We start from the raw sequence: 23509 nt of genomic DNA, 5'->3' as shown, positions 1-23509 counted from the left end.
AAAAATTAGGTTGCACCCCATTTATACGACCGTATAGCTCTATAACGTATAGAAGGGTTTTGTTTTTTCCTGTTTGTATCTTATATGCTGCGTATGATGTTAAACGCGGCATATAAGTACGAGATGACAAGTGATGTGATATTCAATGTACCCTATATGCCGCGTGAAGCCCTATAAGGGGTGTACCCCCCCCCCCCCCCTTACTATTTTAAAATACTAATTAACTAATTAAAATTACTAATTACTCTTCTTTTAAAAATACTATTTTATAAATACCTAATTAATCTTTTTTCATTTAATAATTTTTTTATTAATCATTTTTTTAATTAAATAACTTTAAAAAATAAATAATCAAATTTAATAATTAATCTTTTTAATTAATATTTTTTTGAAAACATAAATAGCTAAAAATAATATTCAATATTAATACTATTTTAATTAATAATTTAAAAAAATATTAATTAATCTTAAAAAAAAACAGAGATGGAACAGGAAGAACAGGCAATGCCACAGGCGTCGACACCTGTCTACATCGAGAGGGGTGTGGAGTTACAGACTTACCCCATATGTAATTTCAGGCGGAGAGCACCGCGGCTTTGAATTCGAGCCGATTGTTATTAACGACATTTGTATTTAAAAAGTGAATACTTAAAAAAAACTAATAATACAAAAATAAAACCCCAAATAAACGCATATCTATATGTCGCGTATAATCCTATACGCGACATATAACTTTTAATAAATGCCCTTTCCGGGGGGACACCCCTTTATATGCCACATATAAGCAATATGTGGCATATAGAAATGCACCCCCCGCCCCCCCCCCCCCCCCAACTCGCGCGCGGTTGTTTAGAGAATTTCCCATATTTTTAGGAGAAAATAAATATTAAATGAGTCTACATATTGTATTTGTTTTTATGGTGAAGGTGGAGGGTGAGTCTATAGGGATGAGCGTGGGACAGTATTTGTATTTGTACCCGATTGTACTCGTACCAAAAATCAATAAAAACACGTATAAATACTCGTATTAAATTTTTCGGTATGGTACGGGTACGGGTATTGGTACGGTTATTTCGGTACAATACCCGTTTTTGTACCACTTTGCTTTTTTATTTCCAAATCTTCGACGATCTTGAAACTGTTACCGGTACGAGTAACAAACAACCTAAATTAGTTCAGGTATCGGTACTTTCATAGGTTCGTGCGGGAACCAAATTAGTACAGTTACCAAATTGGTCGTCGATTTAATGGTAAGATAGTATTGAAGAACCTTAATTCGGTCGCCGACTTTAAGTGATTTGTTTGTTGGTTCGAGTCTTGGAAGTTATATTATTTAATTTTGAAGAAACGTTTGATACTTGTTCAATAATAACATGGTTGGAGAATTTATTTTATATATTAAATATGAAGAATCCTAACTAAACTTTTGTATACTCCAAACATATACAAAATACCAAATGTACTCGTACCGTACCCGTACATGTACCTGATTGTACCCGTACCAAATTTCAACAAAAATAAGTACCAATACTCATACCGAATAAGCTAAATCGGTATGGGTACATGTACGTGTACGGATACGGTACGGGTACGGGTACGGGTACGTGTATTTGGGACAAATGCTCATCCCTATGACATACATGGTATGAGTGGTGTCGATCATTCGATAGGTGGTGGGACTGCTAAGTGGCAGTGACATTGGCTGGCAAGTAATGCCAATAGGGGCAACAACAAGGGGTCTAGCTAGAGTTCTAGCATGACAGCGGCGACAACATCAATGGGGTTGTGGAGTGATGGCGACAAACGAAAGCAGATGACAATTAGACTGTGTGCTGTCGTTGAAGCCCAACCGTGGATTCATCCTGTAATATTGCTTCACGTGATGCTGATTGTATGCTGTATACACTGGATAAAGATCATGCTGAAGCCACCTAAGTCTGTTGTGCTTTAACGACTTTTTTTTATTTAAAATTGTTTGTTTCTAAATTTGTAAACTAATTAATATTACATAAAAATAAAAAAATTTTGTTAAAATGTATACATTTTTTTAAACAATCTAATAAATAAAGTATTGTTATAGGTTTCGTTGTATTTGAGATTGTGTAATGTGATGATTTTATTTTAATAATATGAATTAATTATATTGTCACTTTAATTAGTGTTACCGAACTTATGAACAATCAATGTTTTGCCCCCAACATATTCTGTCATCGGTTGTGGTGTTGCAAAATATATCCATTCTATAGTTTGAGATAAAAGTATGATCATGAATCAATGTTATGAGAGAGAGAGAGAGAGAGAGAGAGAGATTGACGCATATGAAGAATGAATACCCTCAATTATAAGAACAATTGTTCTTCCTTGATGATACATAATTTTTGGAGTTAATGCTCATGGATCTTGTTGTCGGTCTATTTATGAACTATTACATTGTTGAGAGGGGCGTGACATTGATTCACGGGCATCATATAATAAGGATCGAAATGAATAGAAACAACAGAACTGAGATTATCCATTGGGTGTAGTCAACGATTAAGAGACGTTCTCCATGTTCTCAATGTCTCAAATAGTATCATATTTGAAAGGATTTTGACTGCCATAAATACTCAATTTCTTTCAATGATGAGTTTTTGACTAGGTTATAAGAAGGTATTCCTCATTTATTCTAAAATTTGGAGGATAGTTATATCAACTTAGGTTATGAGATAAACCTACAAACGTTATTAACACCCATGATAACGAGCCAGCTTAAGTAGCTCATAAGCAGTTTCACCCATTTACACCAATATTGTAACACCCTGATTCCCGGGTTGCGATATTTGTTGAATTTTAACATTCAAACTTCAATGAAAACTCAATTATTACACTTTAAAAACTCAATTATTACACTTTAATTAATGTTTTACAAGGTAAAACCATTCATCAAATCCAAAACCTTAATAACTAGTTTAAAAGCAAAACATAATGTGTAATGCCAAATCACTTTCATATATTATAGCCATTGAATAGTTTAAGTGTCCGATAACCGTGATATTTCTTAATCAGTTTACATTCAAATATAAATCTTCTAAACGATTGGTTGGTGTCAACGTTCTCGGCTTGTTATCAGTCAAGTTCTTTCATCAAACCCCCACACTCCCCACATGGGTTTAACACGAGACTCTTTTATATTTTTATAAATACATGATTCTTGTTTAAACTATCTTCCATCCTACTTTTGAGTCATATTTCAACCGTTACACAAATAAGCCCACATGACTAAAACCTCACAAATACTCAAAAACTCAAACCAATTCAATTTCTAATACATAAACTTTATTAATCCATTTAGTTTGTTTTTCATTACTACCATATATTATACCCCAAATCTTTGAGTCATGAAGCCTTTACCTTACATTTTTAGTAGGCCGCTTATGCGAATCGCTTGGCCGTTCCCCATTCATGTCACAATCCGCCCACAACTTTTTATTGTTTATTTCCTTGATTGTCTACAACCCCGGATAGTAGCCATTCACCCGTTTCCGTTTGTCACTCCTACACCAATCCGAACTCACTGTTGTAGTCAACAACACACGGCCCCGTCAATAATCGCAGCTCACCACCACTGCCACCTTATTTTCGCCTCTAGCCACCCAATCGCCACATTTATCTTTCTCTCAACACCCCTACTCTCTCTCCTGTGTGTCTTGAAATCGCAAAACAAAATAGAGTTGACAAATTAGGTTTATAGGTGATATTTGGTGGTTTGTTAAACTTGATCATCTCATCACTTAATCACCAAAATTCAAATTTCAAATTCTATCTTCTTTTTTATCTTTTTTTTCTTTTCAAAGATGTCAAGTTTCATCTCTTAACCTAATAACAATAAATAATAATACTTATGACCAATTATTAGGATTTCATATTTTTAACAATATTTGAAAACCACCCAGTATTCAAATACGCCTTCTCGATATTAGATGTTAACCATCTATATTAATTTTAACGTCCCTGAACTGACTCGCCTAAAAACGTTATAAAAAAGAGAGCCCACCATTATAAAAAACCGTTTGAGTCAGGTTTTAAATCTAATTACTCGATATATAATAAATGATATATATGCATTAAATGATGGTAATAAACTGGTATTAGATTACATTACACCTGTCTTCTCCCATCATTAATATTTGAGAATCGGTGGAGATTGAAGCAAGCTGTGAGCACTGCCCATAAGCAAACCAAACTATTCAACTCCCTAGCGATTAGGGTTTCAAACCCATGGTCAGTCAGTTCATCATTTTCACTTAATTTCTTGCAATTTCTTGTCTTTTAATCATTTTATAATCGATTTTTTGATAAAGTTTGAATCTTTTTCTTTAAACTGTGTAATTATTATCAATTTTAATGGTTAGGGATTTGTTTCCTCTTTGTATGATTGTTATGGTTACAAGAAAGCTATTCAACTCAATGGATTATAGATTATTTGATAAATTAATGTGCTTTATTATTATGTTTTTGAATGATTGATTGTATATTAAAAGTTAACCTAATTTAGAATTGGTAGTTTTATTTAGGTAAAATGGAATTTTATTTTATTTTTTTTTTATTTATTTTTTTTTTTGCAGATGACCGATGATAATCCCGTGTCAAAAAAAAGTTCTTGCCATCAGTCCCACCTTTCGCCCTATTTTTTTATAATTGGGCCCCTTAAAAAAAGTTAACTCCGTTAATTTTTTCGGAATTTCAAACTGTTGTTTTAGGGCTTTTGACCAGTATGATGATACGAGTCGATTGTTGTAAAAGTTACCTCAAAACGGTGCTCCAAATGACGAAACGGTGTTTAAACTTCCAATTAGCAGAAATCAAGCCGTTTGGAGCACTGTTTCAAAATAAGATTTACATCAATCGACTCGTATAATTCTTCCGATCAAAAGCCCTAAAACATCAATTTCAAATTCGTAAATGAGAAAAAATAGGGCGAAAGGTGGGACTTGTGTCAAGACTTTTTTGAGGTGGGATTATAATCGGTCAACTTCAAAAATGAGGGATTATTAAAATCCAATTTTCCTTTTATTTATAATCCTGATTACTTTCTTTATTATTGACAGAACAAACTTGGCAGAGGGCAGAGGGACAAAGTCCATCAATTTATGACAATTACTGGAACAAGGTGATCCGCTCGTATGATTAAAATTTTAACTCCTTTTTATTTATGTAACATGTTCTATAAAAACTTATTAAAGCTTCAAGAAATATAAATTTGTGGATTTGTACGGTTTGTGTTACTTAAGTGCTTTCTGTTAATTGTCGCGAACACAGTGAAAAAGTTGCGTTAACGACTTTGAAGGCCAGTGATTGGCATCTTGATGGTGCATTTGATGTCTTCTACCGACAGCCTCATGTGAATAAATCGTCCATCGATGCGCGAAACATTGAGGAATTGTATAATAAATACAAAGGTAAATTTACCATTTGTTTTTATATTCTGATATCTTTGAAAGGAAATATGATTTCTTGGTGTGAGCTTGTTATCTTGTTTTATAGATCCTTATGCTGATATGATTATGGCTGATGGTATTAGTAACCTCTGCAGTGACCTTCAGGTATCTCACACGTACACATGCGCAAATTAGTTTTATCCGTGGTTATATGGTTTCTGATTAAAATTTTAAGCTATTTAGATGCTAGGTTGAATATAAATTGCGAATTATACTCATATTATTTCCGACCGAATTTTTTAAATGTTATTCTGATACTTGTTTCTGTTCTGACAGGTGGATCCTCAAGACATTGTTATGGTATGTTCACTTGTATGTTTTATAAATAGATTACATTTATAATTACAACTTTATTAATTATGCAAGCACCAAGTTATTAGAAGCGTATTCCCCTGATGTCGGAAAAAGGAAAAAAAATATTAGTTTATACACACATAAGCTTTCTATAAATTTATCGTTTTTTTTTAAAACAAAAGATCTTTAAGAAATATTTTAATATAATTATGTTAGATTTGGCTGACACATTTTGCTGATATTGTTACTTCAGTTGGTCATTTCGTGGCACATGAAGGCTGCTACCATGTGTGAATTCTCAAAGCAGGAATTTGTTGGTGGCTTGCAGTCGTTAGGGTAAATTCGATTCGGTTTCGCATCTTTATTGATAGATTGAGAGTGACATGTTATCCAATAATTTAGTAACCATCTATTAATAACAGGGTAGATTCGCTAGAGAAATTCCGTGAACGTATTCCATCTATGCGTGCTGAGCTGAAAGATGACCGTATGTATCATATCTTATTATTTTCATCATTAGTTGCTTAACAGTGATCATTGTTTTAAAGATCGATCTAATGTGGTGTTCTTTTGTTGTTTTTCTCGTCGCAGAGAAATTTAAGGAGATTTATAACTTTACGTTCGCCTGGGCAAAGGAGAAGGTACTTAAACTAATTTAAGTACCTTATTATGAGATTTTTACACATTTTTTCTTATTATTACTAAAGCTATAATAAAAGCACGGGAAGAAACCAGCATAATGAAATGGCTGAATATGTGCTGATTTACATACACACTCGTTCTTTATGTGAAGATCTTGCACATTTGATGTTTATATGCATATATACATATAGTTAGTTATTACATGCTATATACTGCAATGCTCTTAAATAATATTAATTTATATTTTTTATGATTTCAGGGTCAGAAATCTCTGGCATTGGATACAGCGATAGGGATGTGGCAACTGTTGTTTGAAGAAAATCATTGGCCGATGGTTAATCATTGGTGTCAGTTCTTACAGGTAACCCTAGATTTGTAGCACACGCGTTTTATTTAATCTATGCCCTTATTGGGATGATTTAAAAGATTAATTTTTGCATTGCTTTTCCTTTCAGGCTCGACATAACAAAGCTATTTCACGTGATACCTGGTTTCAACTACTGGAATTTGCCAAAGTAAGATTCGAGCCCTCAAATCTTATTAGAAGTGTTGTTAATAGTTTTTCAAGCTCGGGCTCGTTTGTTATTTTCATTCATATTTTGTTTATATAATTATTCTTTATATATATTTATAATTATCTTTTATGTGCCCTGCTTGCGGTGCGCGCATATAATGTATATATGTGTGAACCCTCGGGTGGGCAAAAGTAAAATTGCACTAATTTTGACGTTATTTTACTAATTTTGTGAAAATAACGTTAAAAGTGATGGAAGGTTAATCAGGCATCATGTGGTGTCGTTGATAGCCGAAAGACAAGGGTACATGCACCAACCAGCCGGCGTCCCGATGATTGAGTGCTATGTGCCTTATGTAATATGTCCAAGGCTTGATGCAAAACTACTATCGAGCCGGGGGTCTCACCGGAAGCAGCCTCTCTATCCCCATGGGGTAGAGGTAAAGCTGTCTACATCTTACCCTCCTCAGACCCTACCATAGCTTTGCTATTGGTGGGATATACTGAGTACGATGATGATGATGATAATTATAACTTTTATAATTATTCTTTATTATAACTTTTGAATATCATATACCTAACTTTTTCATATAATAACGTTTGGTGTAAACCACACGTGTGCTCCCTGTGGCTTGGGCCAAATTGTAGATTTGGTCCCTAAGTGTTAAATTTTACACCTATGATTCTCAACAATCGTGTTTGTTTTCAAGGACGTTTCACGGACTTAAAAATGTTGATTTAGTCACTTAGTTTAAAGGGCATTAATGTTTTTTTTTTTAATTTATTGTTGGTATGTTAAAACTTGAAATGACTAATGTGCCCTTAAAATTAACTCTGTTAAAGTTTTTTTTTACCATCCTTGAAAGCAAACAACTATAGCTGTAAAATTTAAAGCTTTAGGACCAAATCCATAATTTGGTCCAAATCATAAACGTCATCCGTGCAATTTACTCTAATATTTATCATGCAACTTATTATGTATAAAATAAAGATAATTATATTTAAAGTAAGTAATAGGGTACGTTTGGTTTCTCGAGCTATATGTGAAGCTTTGCGTAGCTCGCTAACATATTTTTATATTTATGCAGAATGTGGACCCGATACTATCAAACTATGATGCAGACGGTGCTTGGCCATATCTGATTGATGAATTTGTGGACTACCTAGGCGAAAACAGGATAGTTCAGAAGGGTGTTATGAAGGAGTGGCTTTAGAACATGTTTGTATGATTTGGAGACTTACATTTGGTCTGATGCTTAATGTGTTGTGACAAAGTTAAGTCATTTATTATTCAAGAACCAAAATATATGTCTATAGACACATAATATATATAGCCTTGTTGGGATAATTTAATTTACTCTTGTTTGGATTGTTTGATCTGCTTTCTTTGGTTGTTTTTCTTGAATTTTTATTTGTCGGTTTAAAATAATTTGCGTGTTTGTCTTTCCGGCGTATCAATAAGGTAATATCCGAAGTGTTGATTTTATTGGTGAAAGGAATGACCTTAATCGGATGGCATGGGATAAAGTGACGGCTCCAAATGTCTCTTTGCTAGCAAAATTGTGGTGACGTTTTAAAAACAAGAGAGGTAATCTATGGCGGAAGGTTATATGGTCGTTTTATCATTCTTCTTGTACATGGTCTTTTATCGCGGTAAAACTTTCCTATGCAGGCCCTTGGCGACAAATAATAAGAATCTCTCCTGAGCTTGAATCAACCGGTGTCGACTTGAGTAAGCTGATCCGAACAGCTATAAAAAGCGTGGAGAAGACGTGGTTTTTGCTGGAGGTTCGGATTGGTAATAGCCCCTTGTGTGATCGGTTGCCTTTTTTCGAATGAAAAGCCGAAATGGTGCTCGCTGGCAGATCAGCTTTTCATGTTGGATGGTGTGATTTGTGAGCCTGGAAATGATAATAAGGTGATTTATATGGTGTGGGGATTCCTCTAATATCTTCTCAGTTCGGAGTTTGAAAACTATGTTGGTTGATAACCCTTGGTTGTACCAGAGTACAAGAAAAGTGGGATTTGTGGCTCGGAGGGCTATTTGCCCGGTTAGATCGTCTATTTGCCCGAATTGTGAAAGCGAAGAGGAACCGGTTGACCGTGTATTCATCTCATGTGGGCTAGCTCAAATGGTGTGGAGTTTGATCTCTTAACGTAGTAGATACCCAATATTTACGCATTTTATGAGCATGTTTGGGATTGCTTCTTAAAAGTGCTTATGGCTTTTTGGAGAGAGAAAATATCCAAAATGCCCCTCCAAAAGCATCTAAAAGCTTCTCCAAAAAGCCATAAGCACTTTTAAGAAGCAATCCCAAACACCCCTATGTTCGGGATTTGGTAGAGTTACATAAGTTTGTGTCGATTCCTAAAGATAAGGCAGAATTATTTCATGCGGTGTGCTTGATTACGATGTGGGGTATTGGAATAAGCAGAATGCCTTAGTGCATAATGGGATTTCGATACAAGTTCATAGCTTGTTGGAAGAGATCAAAGTGTCTGTCTGGTTTCCTTTGGATTAAAAAAGTAGGTCGAAAAGAAAGACATTAATGGGAAGATTGATGTAATTTTCGTATGTAACACAGTAGGATTGTTTTGGCATGGGTTGTAATAGCTTGCGCTCGTTGATTGGTGTTTGTAGTTGCTGGTTAGTGGTTTCTTGCACCCTGCTAGGTTTGTTAATAAAAAATTTGTTTGTTGGTCATTCAAAAAAACGAATTACCTTGTTACTGAGTTTGCAATGATTTATGTAAATGATAACAGAACATTTAGATAATACTGATAATATTGGGTATAACTCATAGAAGAAAATAATGTCAAACCAGTAATCAGGCGGCAAATGCCAACCATATATCATCCTTTTATTTCCTACATTTTGTAACAGTTCATAAGATCAAAAACAAGATTCTATGCCATCCTTCTTCATTAGAACAGCAACAACAAAAATTCCCAAACGCGTTCTCATTAGTGGGAAGTTGCGGCTACCAACGCCATATGCTCGATCAAATCCAACACTCGGTTGCTGCTCACAAAATCAAATGAACCGCGAGTTATACGCTTTCCAAAGAACTTAAAAATGAACAAAAAAAATCATGTATTTGTTATGTTACCTGTAACCCCACTCGTTGTCATACCACGACACCAACTTGACAAATGATGCACTTAGCCCAATCCCGGCCTTTGCATCAAAAATACTTGACCTGAAAGAAAAAAAAACAGAACACATTATATGCCAGAAAACCAAGAATTGCTAGATATAGACTTAAGAATGTCAAACGTGAAAAGGTCAAAGTCAAAATGAAGACTAGAATGACCTGGAATCACCAACAAAGTCATTGGAGACAACATCCTCATCGGTGTATCCAAGGATTCCTTGCAAGGGACCTTCAGAGGCATACCTTCAATATAAAGAAAAGACCATTTATGAGTCAACTTTTGCTAATTACATGGTAATTACAATAAACTTAATAAGGTAATCTTAAATGGCATACTTGATTGCGGCTTTAACATCTTCATAAGAAGCGCTCTTCTCGAGTCGGCAGGTTAAATCCACAACGGAGACATTTGCTGTTGGGACTCTGAAGGCCATACCTGTCAGTTTTCCATTTAGTTCTGGTAGAACCTTCCCTACAGCCTGCAATTTTAACATATGAATGATTAGAGACGGTGATTTAGGAGGGTTGGTAACAGATCAAAACAAGCAGTTTCTTGTCAGTAATAGTTACAAATTAAAAAGATACTTGACATGAATGAACCTATGACCATCAATAACAAGCGACAATAATAGCTCCCTAAAATAAACTGTTACACTTCAAATTACACATTATATAATAAACATGATCATTAACTGAAAAAACCAATTTAGCAATCGATATCTACTCAATACTTATACCCTTTACTTTCCTATTTATATATAATATTTAAAAAGTACATAGTATTCAGATTCAAACATTAAAATATAAAAAGTTTACCATGTGTATGCATGAAAATATAGACAAAATGAAATATATTGCTCTTACAAAAGGGCTTATAAAAACCCATAATTGAAAGAAACGTCAACAATTAAATGTTTAAACCAATTTCTTATGACCCAAGTAGCTACACAAAAGGAGTATTATAGTATTCAGGGAAATTCTAATGTATATGTGTTGGCAATAGCAACTTCCAGAACTTTAACTCAAAAGTTTTCACCAATCATAAAATAAACGATTTCAGGTCAAGTTCAAAATACCGTACCTTGGCAGCACCAGTCGAACAAGGGATGATATTTTGTGAAGCACCGCGACCTCCACGCCAGTCCTTCATTGAGGGTCCATCAACGGTCTTTTGTGTAGCTGAACAAATATGCACATAACATTATAATCAACAATATAAACATTACCCTTTTATAAATGAAAAGAACAAAAAATGGGTATTTATGCACACCAAAATGCACAAACATAAAGCGGCAGACAGACCTGTTGTAGCATGCACAGTTGTCATCAAACCTTCAACAATACCAAACTCCTCATGAACCACCTGTACAAATTACAAATCCATAAATGTAAACAAAGAAAATGAGGCCAACAAATGCAGAAAACTAAAAAAGAATGTGTACCTTGGCCAAAGGAGCCAAGCAATTAGTGGTGCAGCTGGCATTGGATACAATATCCATGTTAGGCTTGTATGTGGTCTCGTTTACTCCCACAACAAACATCGGTGCATCAGCTGATGGAGCTGAGATAACCACCTTCTTGGCACCACCCTGCACATTGACACCATGAAAAGTCAACCTAAGGTTACATATGTCCTTTAACAAACCAACTCAATTGTTTACCTTCTTGTGTGCTGAAGCCTTATCAAGAGTTGTGAAAACTCCAGAAGATTCTACAACAAAGTCGGCTCCAAAATCACCCCATGGAATAGCTGCAGGATCTCTGAGTACAAAGTATGAAGCTTATGATCAGTTTCATAAAAGCTTCGGTCACAAATAATAAAGTATAGATAAATTTTGACAACAAAAGACAAATCTTTAATACCTTTGGCTAGACACTTTTATCTGCTTCCCATTGATTTCCAAAGTTGACTCATCAACCACCTTGATGGTTCCTTTAAACAGACCGTGAGTAGAATCATACTTCAGCATGTAAGCCTGAAAGAGGTATTCATCTCATGGTTATTAAGATAATTGTGAAAGTATCCAACCGTCCATAACATTAAGCATTCGATTATCCAACCTTTTTCAATTTTGTTATCTTCTTGTCTTAACATAAATATAAGTTTTTTTTACTTTTGAAAACAAGAAATCGATTTTTATTCTGCTACCGGAGCATTTACTGGTAAAATGTGATTTTAGTCAAAACAAAACACGCTTATGATTTAGGTCAAACGTAGCCATCAAACAAAACTGTGACATAAAAGTTCATCCTTACCATGTACTTGGCATCAATAAAAGGGTCATTGACCGCAACAACCTCGATATCAGCTCTAAAAGTCGCTATCCTCAACACTAACCTTCCAATTCTTCCAAAACCTGCAAGATTCAAGTTCGTACAATGAGACTCTGCCATTCAACCCACATAAGCAAACAAAATAACATATATTTATCACATAAGCAAGACCATTATATTCCCATTTTCATCTAAATATAGCAACTATTAAAAAAGTAAATAAATCTATAAACTTTAATAAACCACCACCAGTTTAAATTCTACACATAAAAATATTAACAAATCATACCATTGATTCCGACTCGAGTCTTCCCACCAGTGCTGGACTCTACAAAAAAAATTTATTAAAAAAAAAAAAAAAAAAAAAAAAAACTGGGTGAGGCATTTCATCAAACAGTTGGTGGGCATGTTACAGAAAGCTTATAAATGATCTTACCTGAAACAGTAGGAGGTGTCTGGGTAGCTGTAGCTTTAATCGGCTGAATGCAGTACGCACGTGACGTCCTAATTACCAAACCAATTGAATCAAACAATCAAATCATTATCAATCAATCAAAACCCTAAAAACCCAGATGTAAAAACAAAAACCCAACTGTAAAAATGAAGATTCTGAAGAAACAGGTGCACCAAAGACGTTGGATTTGAAGTTCAACGATGACACCTGAAAAAAACATAAAATTTCAGCACAAATACGTTAAGATTAAAGTGGTGAATCAAGATTGGACCTTGAAAGGTGTGGGATTTGAGGATGATTGATGTGATGCATGAAGAGCAGGTGATGGGTTGGTGGATCTGAGAATAGAAGAAGCCATAATGAATGTGAGTTGGTGTGATTGAGTTCGGTCAAAATCCTAGAAGAGAGGAGGTGTATATATATAATATATATATATAAAATAAATAAAAGAATGGCTTTTGGCGTTAAAGAGACGCTTATGCCTTTGGTGGAGTATTTAAATATGGTGGAAGGTTGGCAAGAGTAAGGGCCGGCGGCTGGTATGAAACTGTGTATGACGAATACAGTAGCACTCACGTGCAGAGTCTAAATATATTATTATTATTATTATTATTATTATTATTATTTATAGAAGGAAGGTTCATAACACCCCCTCCTCTTCTTACATGGTGTTTAAAACATGTCCAAACTAATTCAGTTAGGGGTTCAAGCCTATGATTTAAAAAAAAATAAAGTTTGTTTAAAGCCAAAGAACGAGAAATCGTTTACGAAATAAACATAAAGATAAAGAAAGGTTTAGAAATAAAACTTCATAAGACCATGCCCAAATAAATTTTAAACAAAAAAAAACTAAACATTAAGCCCAAAATCCAACCCCACAATTTGGTCGATGTTCAAACACAACAACAAACGGAGTTTCCGTTTTGCGCTGGCCGCTGTGTGACTTACTGACATGTGAGGTTCGGCACAGAAGTCAAAATAGAAGTTGAGAAGCAAGCAGGTGAATTGGTAAAATAGGTTGGGTGCGAAATCGATTAATCGATTGATTGGGCATTGTCGCTGTTTGCTGAGGTCTGAGATTCGGAACTGACTTGTGTGGGAGTGAAATCGATTAATCGAAACAGTCAACATAAGCAAGCAGAGATGAGGTTTAGCAATTCGCATTTCACCATTTTCTATTTCTTTCAATTTGCTAGGTTAGGGTTTGAAATTATTTTTTTACTCGACCCGAAACTTAGAAGTAGGAAAAAAAATTGGGTCTTGTGACTTTCGTTCCATATATACTAGATGTTTAAAATCCGTCACTACTATGGGTGTTCTTCGGGTTTGTTTTTTGGGTTTCGAGTTATTCGGGTCGGGTTCTTCGGGTTTCAAAATTTCAAATCTTAACCCGAAACCCAACCCAAATCTCTCATGGGTTTTTCGGGTTCAGGTAATTCGGGTTGGGTTAATTGGGTTTCGAGTATCCTATAAAACAAAACAAAAAACAAAACAAAAAGATAGAAAACTTCAATGCTAAAATCAAAACAACATATTCTTCTTTGCTCGTAACGTAAATAATCAAATAATAAACCAACATAACTTCATAAAAAAATTCAAAAAAAGAATAAAACTAAGTAACTAACTCGAACCATATTCTTCTTCAATCTGACGTGATTTGGTTGTTCGATTAAGGTTGCTACTAGTAATAATCGGAAAACATAAATTAACAATAAACAATCGGTCTATAATAGTTGGAATGACAACAATCGATTAGGGTCAGCAACTGATAACTTTAATGGCTAAGACTAAACCTATTATACCTAATAACATTTTCAATTCCAAAACTACAAGTTTATTCGGGTTTTTCGGGTTGACCCGAAACTTATAAATCAAACCCAAAAACCAACCCGAATTACTTCGGTTCGGGTTAGTTCGGGTTCAGGTATGGGTTTTTTCGGGTTGGGTTTCGGGTTTTGGGTAAAAGTGACAGCCCTAGTCACTACAAGTACCGGCACGATTTAATTAGGGTTTATGTTAAGAAAGAAGCATTGGCGAGTTTCTTGACTTGCTTGTTGAATGGGAGAGAGGGGTTGTAGACTGGTTGCTGATATGGTATAATATAATGGTAATCAAGTTGATTGGTTTGGCTAGTTTGAAGTTAAACAGTTTGGTTTTCAAAGTTTGGTGGGTTAGTAATATGGTCAGGCTTAAAACTTGGTACTGGTTTTTAGTTCTTTATGATACGTGTGTTTCCTTTTTCATGTTTGTGATATGTAGACTGTAGTTATGTGTATGTGTTATAATCAGACATCATCTTTATCAATATTATTAGAGTTTTGATACAAATCGATTATTTGGAAAACAAAAAAAAGATATGTAAATCGTTAATCGTCAAAACAACTCGTAAAACCAATAAAAGTATAAAACTGGTTGTTACGGGCCTTACGGCTGACTTGCCAAACCCGGTAAATTTAGCAACTGTTAAGGCTTCAGTTCATAATATTTGTTAAAACCTGTCTAACAAAGCCGTTCATGTCATCATGTGCATTATAAAGTATAGGAATAATATTATGAAACTAATTATGCATAGCACGAAATTAAATTTGTATTTTATTTTATTAAGAAACTCACTAATGACAACTACAAATGCATAGTAAATAATATTCCACATTTAATAATCTACTTAACTTTTGAAACTTCAAAAGGATTATTTTAACAAAATAATTTGCATGTATTAACTTTAATTTATAGGTTAGTATTTAAAACATGTATAAAGTCAGTCAATATAATTAGCAATATAAAATAAAACGAATGTTATTTAAAATTGTTACAGTGTGAAGAAATAAATAGTTCTACGTCAGGGGTGATAACAACATATGTCGATTACGTGTCATGCTTTACTAACTGTCTAGTAACTATTTATTTTATTATGATTTTAAGGCTTGAACGAACATGACTAATAGCATTGATTATCCGGCTCGGATTTGGGTTGCTAGAGCATGTTTGGTTTGATCCGAATAACATTTTATTAACCCACTAGGTTAGCTACCCGTGTAGTACATGAGCTGGAATAAATAAATTTATTTAAACAATAACATAATGTGACATATAGAGCTGTAAATGAACCGGACGTCCGGGCGTCCGTTCGGCAAGAAGTTCGTTTATGTTCGTCCGTTTAATAAACGAACCGGACATGGACACAAAAATTTCGTTCGGTAAGCTTAACGGACGAACACGGACAAGGGCCAAGTCCGTTCGATAGTGTTCGTGAACGTCCGGTAACGTTTGGCCGATTACGTCCGGTAATGTCCGTCAGGTATCGTTAGTGTTTATATCTATCCAGTATTGTAATTTAACTGCGGAATTTCTAGTTTTATTAATAACACTTTTATATTACTACACATGTTTGATGTCTCTTATATTATAGTGATTCACTTTATGTTAATATATTAAGTGTTAAGTATATTTGGATGTTATATGGTGTAATTCCTAATTTGTATGTGAAGTTGTTTAGATATATGCTTGGTGTTAGTATGTAACCGTTTATATTTGTCCATTAGTGTTCGATGTCCATTAATGTTCACATGTTTGTTTGTCCATTAATGTCCATTAGTGACCGTTTGCCCATTATTGTCCGTTAACGTCCGTTTAAAATATTAATGGACGGACACGAACAAACTTAATTTCTTAATGGACGGACATGGACATGAATTTTCGTTCGGTAGAGTGTTTGTGAACCGCCCGTTTGTCCGTCAAAAGCTTAACAGACGGACACGGACATGCTCTCGTCCGGTTCGGTCCGGTCCGTGTACACCCCTAGTGACATACAAAAAAATTTGTTCAACAGATATAAAGATATATTATATGGTATAATAAATTACACACTATACAATATAGAAATAAAAAATTTATAAATCTCTAAATATTTCTTGATACACAATATGTGTAATTTTATTTGTAAATTTATTTGTTTTTTCAAAACTTAGTAGTTTCACATTGTTTCTTATTTTAACTCTAGATAATGCAACAAATAACTGGTCATGAGTTAAAACAAATTGCCTAAAAAACAAACCAACAATCTAAAATGATTGACCTTGGCATTTGTTAATCTTCATTCCAAACAAAAATTAAGTGAAAATTTCATTCTTTAACATTAGTACTTTTATCTAAAGGTGTAGGATTAAAAAATAAATAAAATTGTGAGTTCCAATATTATTTCCGGATATGATTTCGGCTTCTATAGCACAGTTATCATATTGTATTTTCACATGTAGCTTAATTTCATTGCATAGACCAATTTTCTAGTTAATATTTTAATCAGCATCAATTCAACATCAACTTTTAGAACTAACCTATGACTTAACAACCTTATATATTTTGAGGTCATTTAAAAAGTCAAGAAACTAATACTTTCTTGTAACGTATCATTTTATGTCTGGTAGATACCATATGAAGAATATAAGGATATACAAAGTCAATTCATCATTTGATTAACAGTGTGCTAACGTTTAACATTTGTATTCCAAAGGTAAGAAGTTGTCTTTACCGCATGAACAACCAAAACATGTAGTATGGTGTTAGTATTTTTGTGGATTTTTAAGATGATGAACTTAACATAAATGATGGGTTGATTAATTAACAAATTAAAAAAAATGTTGTAAATGGCTACTTTTTTAAACCAACCCGTGGATCGAAACTCATTCTAATAATAAATTGTTTTGACTTGAACCATGTTTGATTATTTAACCGGTTAAAAAACCAGTCGTTTGAATTAATATAAACACCGAGAATACTTTAATAGTTAATTTGTCTTTTAAGAGTTTGAATGATTAAAAAGAAAAAAAAATGTATTTAATATAAGAAAGAGGAAGGAAAAATTAAAATAAAAAATTATTAATAATAAAGATAAATGTATTTAATATGAGAGAGGGGAGGGAAAAATTTTATAAGAATTAATATGGTGATGACATGTGGCAATAAGAAAGTTTTATTTATTATATAGTATAGATTTCTAAAACAATTTAGAAATCAAAACAACATATCCTCGGGGTGTGTATGGGTTGATTTAGGTCGATTATAGGCTCAAAGCGAACCATATTTGAAATATCGGTTTTTCCGTTTTACATATGGGCTAGGTTCGGTTATGACTTATAACTTGATATTCAATTTTATATGTTAGTTTCAAATGTTACGCAAAAAATTGGTTTAAAACAATGAATTTAGCTGAAATATTTGTTAATCACTTATTAATGAATTTGGTCTAAAACTTCGTCTCAAATAAGTACATGTCATAAATCCAACGAATATTATAAACAGGTTCGGTTTGGTTCAGTTTTGGAATGAGGCATAACCAAAACCAAACTGTAGCTTTTGATTTTCCAAGAAAGAAAACCGTCGGTTATTAGTTCAGATTGGTTATTTTGGTCTCAATACACTTAAATATGTTTTTTTTCTCTCTACCCTTTTGTCATGCAATAGCCATCAAATCAACAGTAGTAAGACAGACATGAAACCCAATGAATACAGCTAGACACTAGCATTATCTCATTTTGTAAATAAGTTTTTCTGGCCAACCAAAACCAACACATTGGGAAGTGGTAACCACGAGAACATGTTATCGGAAAACTCAAGAACCTGTCACTGCTAACCAACGGGATCTTTTAATTGACAACATGTAACACGTAGGTGGTGTTCAAGAGCTTATGGTATAAATAAGCGGAAACAAGATTCGAACATAAGACTTCTCTGCAAAAACGGTACTAGACATTCAGGTGTTTACCACTTGCCACGCTTAAAAGTAGAAAACTACTGAAAGCAAGATTGGAACATGGTTTCGTTCTTAAAAAACAAACAATTCATCTTTGCAAGTACAAGATAAACATCAGTGGCAAGAGGTGTCTCACGACCATTTATGGTTACGAATAAGTTTCAAATGGTCATAAGATGGCAAATGCCAAGCAATCGCTCTTTATTTCCCATGTTTGTAGCAAGACATGGTAATATTGATTACCATCCAGTCTGGTTCAAATATCAAACCATCTGTTCAATTCTACACTATCATTTCAAGAAAAAGACTCATAACATTTTGCTCTTTCAGTTGGAAGCTGCTGCCACCAATGCCATATGCTCTATCAAGTCCAACACTCGATTGCTGCACAAAAAAAAACAATTTTAAACACTCGAGCAGCCCAGACGGACCTAAATAACAGGAATACATGATTTGTTTGATACCTGTAGCCCCACTCGTTGTCATACCAGGACACCAGCTTCACAAACGACGCACTTAGCCCAATACCGGCCTTTGCATCGAAAATACTCGACCTGAAAAGGTCAAAGTCAACATCTTCATCAGTCTACCCAAATAATAAAAAGTCAAAATGAAGGCTAGAATGACCTGGAATCACCAACAAAGTCATTGGAGACAACATCTTCATCAGTGTACCCGAGGATTCCTTGCATGGGACCCTCAGAAGCATACCTTCAATATAAAGAGAGCCCGTTAATTATACAGGAATTACAATACACTTAATAAGGTAATCTAAGATGGCATACTTGATTGCAGCTTTGACATCTTCATAAGATGCACTCTTCTCAAGTCGACAAGTTAAATCCACAACAGAAACATTTGCTGTCGGGACTCTAAAGGCCATACCCGTCAGTTTTCCATTTAGTTCTGGTAACACCTTCCCTACAGCCTGCAATTTTAACATAAACAATAAAATCGTCGCAATTTTCAGAAACTAAGCATATGCAAAGTAAGAAGTTCAAAGTATTCACTTTAAAGTTTCAACCGATCAAATAATTTAAGATTTCAAGTTACTTGTATACCTTGGCAGCACCAGTTGAACTAGGAATGATGTTTTGTGCGGCACCACGACCTCCACGCCAGTCCTTCATTGAAGGCCCGTCAACGGTTTTTTGTGTAGCTAAACAAATGCATACAAAATAATATGATCATGATCTTTTTAAATCCATATGAAAAGTTTATGCACAAGTATATGTACAAACATAAAGACAAAAACAGACCTGTGGTTGCATGCACAGTTGTCATCAGACCTTCAACAATACCAAACTCCTCATGAACCACCTGTTTAATATTAAACCATGTATTTAAAGAAACGGCGACCACAAATCACAATTGCAGAAGTACTCAAAAGAATTGTACCTTAGCTAAAGGAGCCAAGCAATTAGTGGTGCAGCTAGCATTGGAGACAATATCCATGTTTGGCTTGTAGGTTGTCTCGTTTACTCCTACAACAAACATAGGCGCATCGGCTGATGGAGCCGAAATCACCACCTTCTTGGCACCACCCTGCACATTGACACCAACAAAAGTCAACCTAGGGGTACACATGTCTTTTAAAAGAAGTAAAAGAAACTCAAATTTTACCTTCTTGTGAGCTGAAGCCTTATCAATAGTTGTGAAAACGCCAGAAGATTCAACAACATAGTCGGCTCCAAAATCACCCCAAGGAATACTTGCTGGGTCTCTGAACACATATGAAGTTTAGGATAAATGTATATGATGTTATTTACTAAGAAGACCTTTTAGATACCTTTGGCTAGTGACTTTGATATGTTTCCCGTTGATTTCCAAAGTGGATTCATCAACAACATTGATGGTTCCTTTAAATGGGCCATGTGTAGAATCATACTTCAACATGTAAGCCTGAAAAAGACATTCATCGCATGGTTATCTTTCAACTACATTATTATAACCTCCATATCTACTAATATGTCCAATTAATAATGTGAAGTTCATCCTTACCATGTACTTGGAATCGATAAAAGGGTCATTGACCGCAACAACCTCAATATCATCTCTAAATGTTGCTATTCTCAATACCAACCTCCCGATTCTTCCAAAACCTGCAAGGTTAACGCGACAATTCTCTTCAATCTCTAGCCATGACAAACATAACGATATATGATTATCAAATAAACAAAACTATGGTTGCCAAAGTCACTAGGCGTTGCTAGGTCGGTCGATTGGGGAGTTGCGAGTACTCGGACGTGGTAAATTATAGACAAATTAATTTTCTAGAAATTATATGTGTCAAATATCATAGGTATACTAATATTCATAATAAAATGCACGAATATCAATATAAATCAAAAGGATACATGTTCAAATACTCAAATACCAAATTATTTCAAAATTGTTATTCATTCTTTAATATTATAGACATGGTAATCATTTAACTCTCGTCTTCCAAGGTATTTCCGTGAAATACAACGAAAATTGGTGAAAAGCAGCAAAAATCCAACTTGACCGAGTTTGGCAATTTCCGAGTAAAGTTGGCATCCTACCCTATACCGATTTTTACAACACCGAACAAAACTACAGGTTCAGTTGGAACAGATCATCAGACAAAGTAATTGTTTAATGCTACAATAGTAAATCTAACAACTGAAGCCCCAATTTGACTATCATATATACCTTAAATGTATACAATTAACACATACATTGGTGAAGAACAATAACGAACTATCTAGCATCTACCGTCTTGTTAGTACTGAGAAAGCATACCATTGATTCCGACCTTGGTCTTCCCACCGGTACCCGACTCTACAAAAATTTAATTACGCAAAATTCATCAGATGTAAAGCGAAAAACAGTTGGAGCATTTGATCGAACAGGTGGAGTGCATGTGCATTCTATACACTCAATACATATTCTTACTTGGAACAATTGTGGGTGTCTGAGTAGCAGTAGCTTTAATTAGATTAATCCTCCGTGAGTTACATATCCTATCAAACAATTAATTCATCAGATAATAATAATAATAATAATAATAATAATAATAATAATAATAATAATTGGGTTTGGATCAAATACAAATTAAATTAAAGTGCTACGTGTGAGAATCAAGTGGTGTAATTATATACAACATAATGTAATGTAATACGGTTTAATTATATAATTAAATTATTTGTAAATATAATTTCAGTACTTGATTCTAGCACGTTAATTTAGTTTGTACATTAACTTTTCCCGTAATAGTAATAATAATAATACTCAACTGTAAAGAAGAGGAAGATGGGCTAAATTGAAGGTTTAACGAAGACGATCGGGTGGCTAATGAAGGGCCGTAAAGAGATTGCCGGGAGGATTCAATAACCGGCGGTGGGTTGGTTGGCCGGAGAAGTAAGGAGAAAGCCATAAAGTCAAAAAGTCAAAACCCTAGAGAGAGAAAGAGAGATGGGTTCTGATTTTGATAATAATAATAATAATAATAATAATAATAATAATAAGACGAAGAAGAAGAAGAAGGTGGGGTGGGTGGTTGATGAGTATATATATTTATACGGTGAATGTAGGCGGAGATTGTTAAGGTGGCAGGTGGTGTAATTGTATTTGTATGTATGTTGGTTGGTTGGTTGGTTGGTTGGTTGGTACAGCTGTTTAAGCAAAATGACGTGGCGGTGGTGTAACGGTGGTGGTGGTGGTGGTAAAGATCTTGGTTTTGTCATGTAACGATGACGTGGACTTAGTATATGATGTTGAAAGTGTCGTGTTGTGGAGTGGGGTGTCACCTAACTCCCTTGGAAATTACGCCCCTCTTTCTATAAATAACAAATATGGAAAGTGTGTTTTATTGTAGATACTTATTTTTACTTTTATTTTTTTTTAGTTTTTAATGATTTTTAAATTAGTAGGCAAAGGGTTATGTTTTGTAAAGTAAACTAGTGTGGAGGGATGGATGGATGGATTAAACATATCTTTGGCAAAACTAGCTAATGGCTGTTGGTTGGAGCTTTTTGAAAATATTTAGATGTTTGACAGAGTAGATAACGTTTTAATAAAACTAGTTGGGTGCCTGCGTGATGTATTGTTTTAATCTGAAACTTATAATGACCTGACCCCTTTTGACTCAAACCTGTATCAACACAAACCGAACTAAATTAGCCCTTTTTGCATCGACTCGTTTCGACCCTAATTTAGTCTGATATGTGACCCAAGCTTGTCTGACTCATCTTGTTGCTGATCCTAACCAGTATTCACACAATATGTTAATTTTCTAAAGTTAAAGAAGTATAACAATATCATACTCAAATTAAAGAGAATAAAAAGCTCGTTTTTATGATGCAATTTTTTTTAAAAAAATATTAACATGCAAAAAAGTTATGGCCTCTTAAAAAGTCATGGGAGTAGTTTATGAATAAGGTTTAAATGTGTAAAATGTGTAATTATTATATAAATTAAAAATAGTTGATGGAAGTTCAATTACCAAAATTGTAAATTTTAAAAGCTTGTAGTTTTTTTAAACCCTAGTATTCAAGTTTTTTCTTTTAATCTAAAAGTTTCAAGTTAGTGCAACCAGACAAGACTTTTCATTAAACATGAGTTTTTTCTTAAAAATTTGTAGCTAAAAGTTTTTTGCCAAACATACCTTACATTTATTACCTTTGTTAATTGTAACTTGTTTTGTCCACTTTTAATTTGAGAGTAAATTTGTTTATATCATACTATTCAGTATTTACTGTTGTGCCGTTTCACGTTCTCAATATCTCTGTGCTGATATAGATCATTTTGTCTAGGGCGAATGTTAGGAGGGACCTAGGGTGTCCCCAGTCATCCCTGTTTTTCCGTTTATTATGTGGATTTTTTTTACAATTTTGCCTGAAAATTTTTATAGGTATTGAGTACCGACACCCCTAATATATTTTACGTGACTTCGGCTATCATTTTAATTAAGCCAAGTTTCGCCAATGA

General features: G+C 34.2%; 3 protein-coding genes across 3 annotated transcripts; 1 reads left to right on the top strand and 2 right to left on the bottom strand.

Annotated features, from left to right (window-relative positions):
- The first annotated feature begins 4234 nt into the window (after window positions 1-4234).
- LOC143603287 (uncharacterized) lies at window positions 4235-8332 on the top strand. Its single transcript, XM_077080122.1, has 11 exons — window positions 4235-4260; window positions 5088-5149; window positions 5299-5438; window positions 5524-5582; window positions 5754-5777; window positions 6025-6107; window positions 6194-6258; window positions 6363-6412; window positions 6673-6774; window positions 6869-6928; window positions 8016-8332. The coding sequence occupies exons 1-11, from the start codon at window positions 4258-4260 to the stop codon at window positions 8139-8141; spliced, it is 774 nt and encodes a 257-aa protein (XP_076936237.1). The 5' UTR covers window positions 4235-4257; the 3' UTR covers window positions 8142-8332.
- Window positions 8333-9714: 1382 nt separating this feature from the next.
- Window positions 9715-13247, bottom strand: LOC143603284 (glyceraldehyde-3-phosphate dehydrogenase GAPCP1, chloroplastic-like). Its single transcript, XM_077080120.1, has 14 exons — window positions 13082-13247; window positions 12950-13017; window positions 12793-12860; window positions 12646-12684; window positions 12339-12439; window positions 11946-12058; window positions 11744-11843; window positions 11525-11671; window positions 11385-11445; window positions 11164-11261; window positions 10419-10561; window positions 10242-10325; window positions 10038-10127; window positions 9715-9949 (listed from the first exon to the last, which is right to left on the bottom strand). The coding sequence occupies exons 1-14, from the start codon at window positions 13166-13168 to the stop codon at window positions 9892-9894; spliced, it is 1257 nt and encodes a 418-aa protein (XP_076936235.1). The 5' UTR covers window positions 13169-13247; the 3' UTR covers window positions 9715-9891.
- A 5385-nt stretch (window positions 13248-18632) lies between these two features.
- LOC143603285 (glyceraldehyde-3-phosphate dehydrogenase GAPCP1, chloroplastic-like) lies at window positions 18633-21988 on the bottom strand. The gene is made up of 13 exons (XM_077080121.1): window positions 21817-21988; window positions 21476-21543; window positions 21323-21361; window positions 20561-20661; window positions 20349-20461; window positions 20183-20282; window positions 19958-20104; window positions 19819-19879; window positions 19621-19718; window positions 19345-19487; window positions 19187-19270; window positions 19024-19113; window positions 18633-18943 (listed from the first exon to the last, which is right to left on the bottom strand). The coding sequence occupies exons 1-13, from the start codon at window positions 21954-21956 to the stop codon at window positions 18886-18888; spliced, it is 1242 nt and encodes a 413-aa protein (XP_076936236.1). The 5' UTR covers window positions 21957-21988; the 3' UTR covers window positions 18633-18885.
- Window positions 21989-23509: the final 1521 nt, after the last annotated feature.

Source organism: Bidens hawaiensis, unplaced genomic scaffold (assembly GCF_021521415.1).
Source record: "Bidens hawaiensis isolate Kalapana, Puna unplaced genomic scaffold, B.hawaiensis_p1.1 tig00061155_1, whole genome shotgun sequence".
Taxonomy (NCBI): Eukaryota; Viridiplantae; Streptophyta; class Magnoliopsida; order Asterales; family Asteraceae; genus Bidens; species Bidens hawaiensis.
Note: the sequence above shows the minus strand (reverse complement) of the source record. Positions and strands in the feature narration are given on the sequence as shown.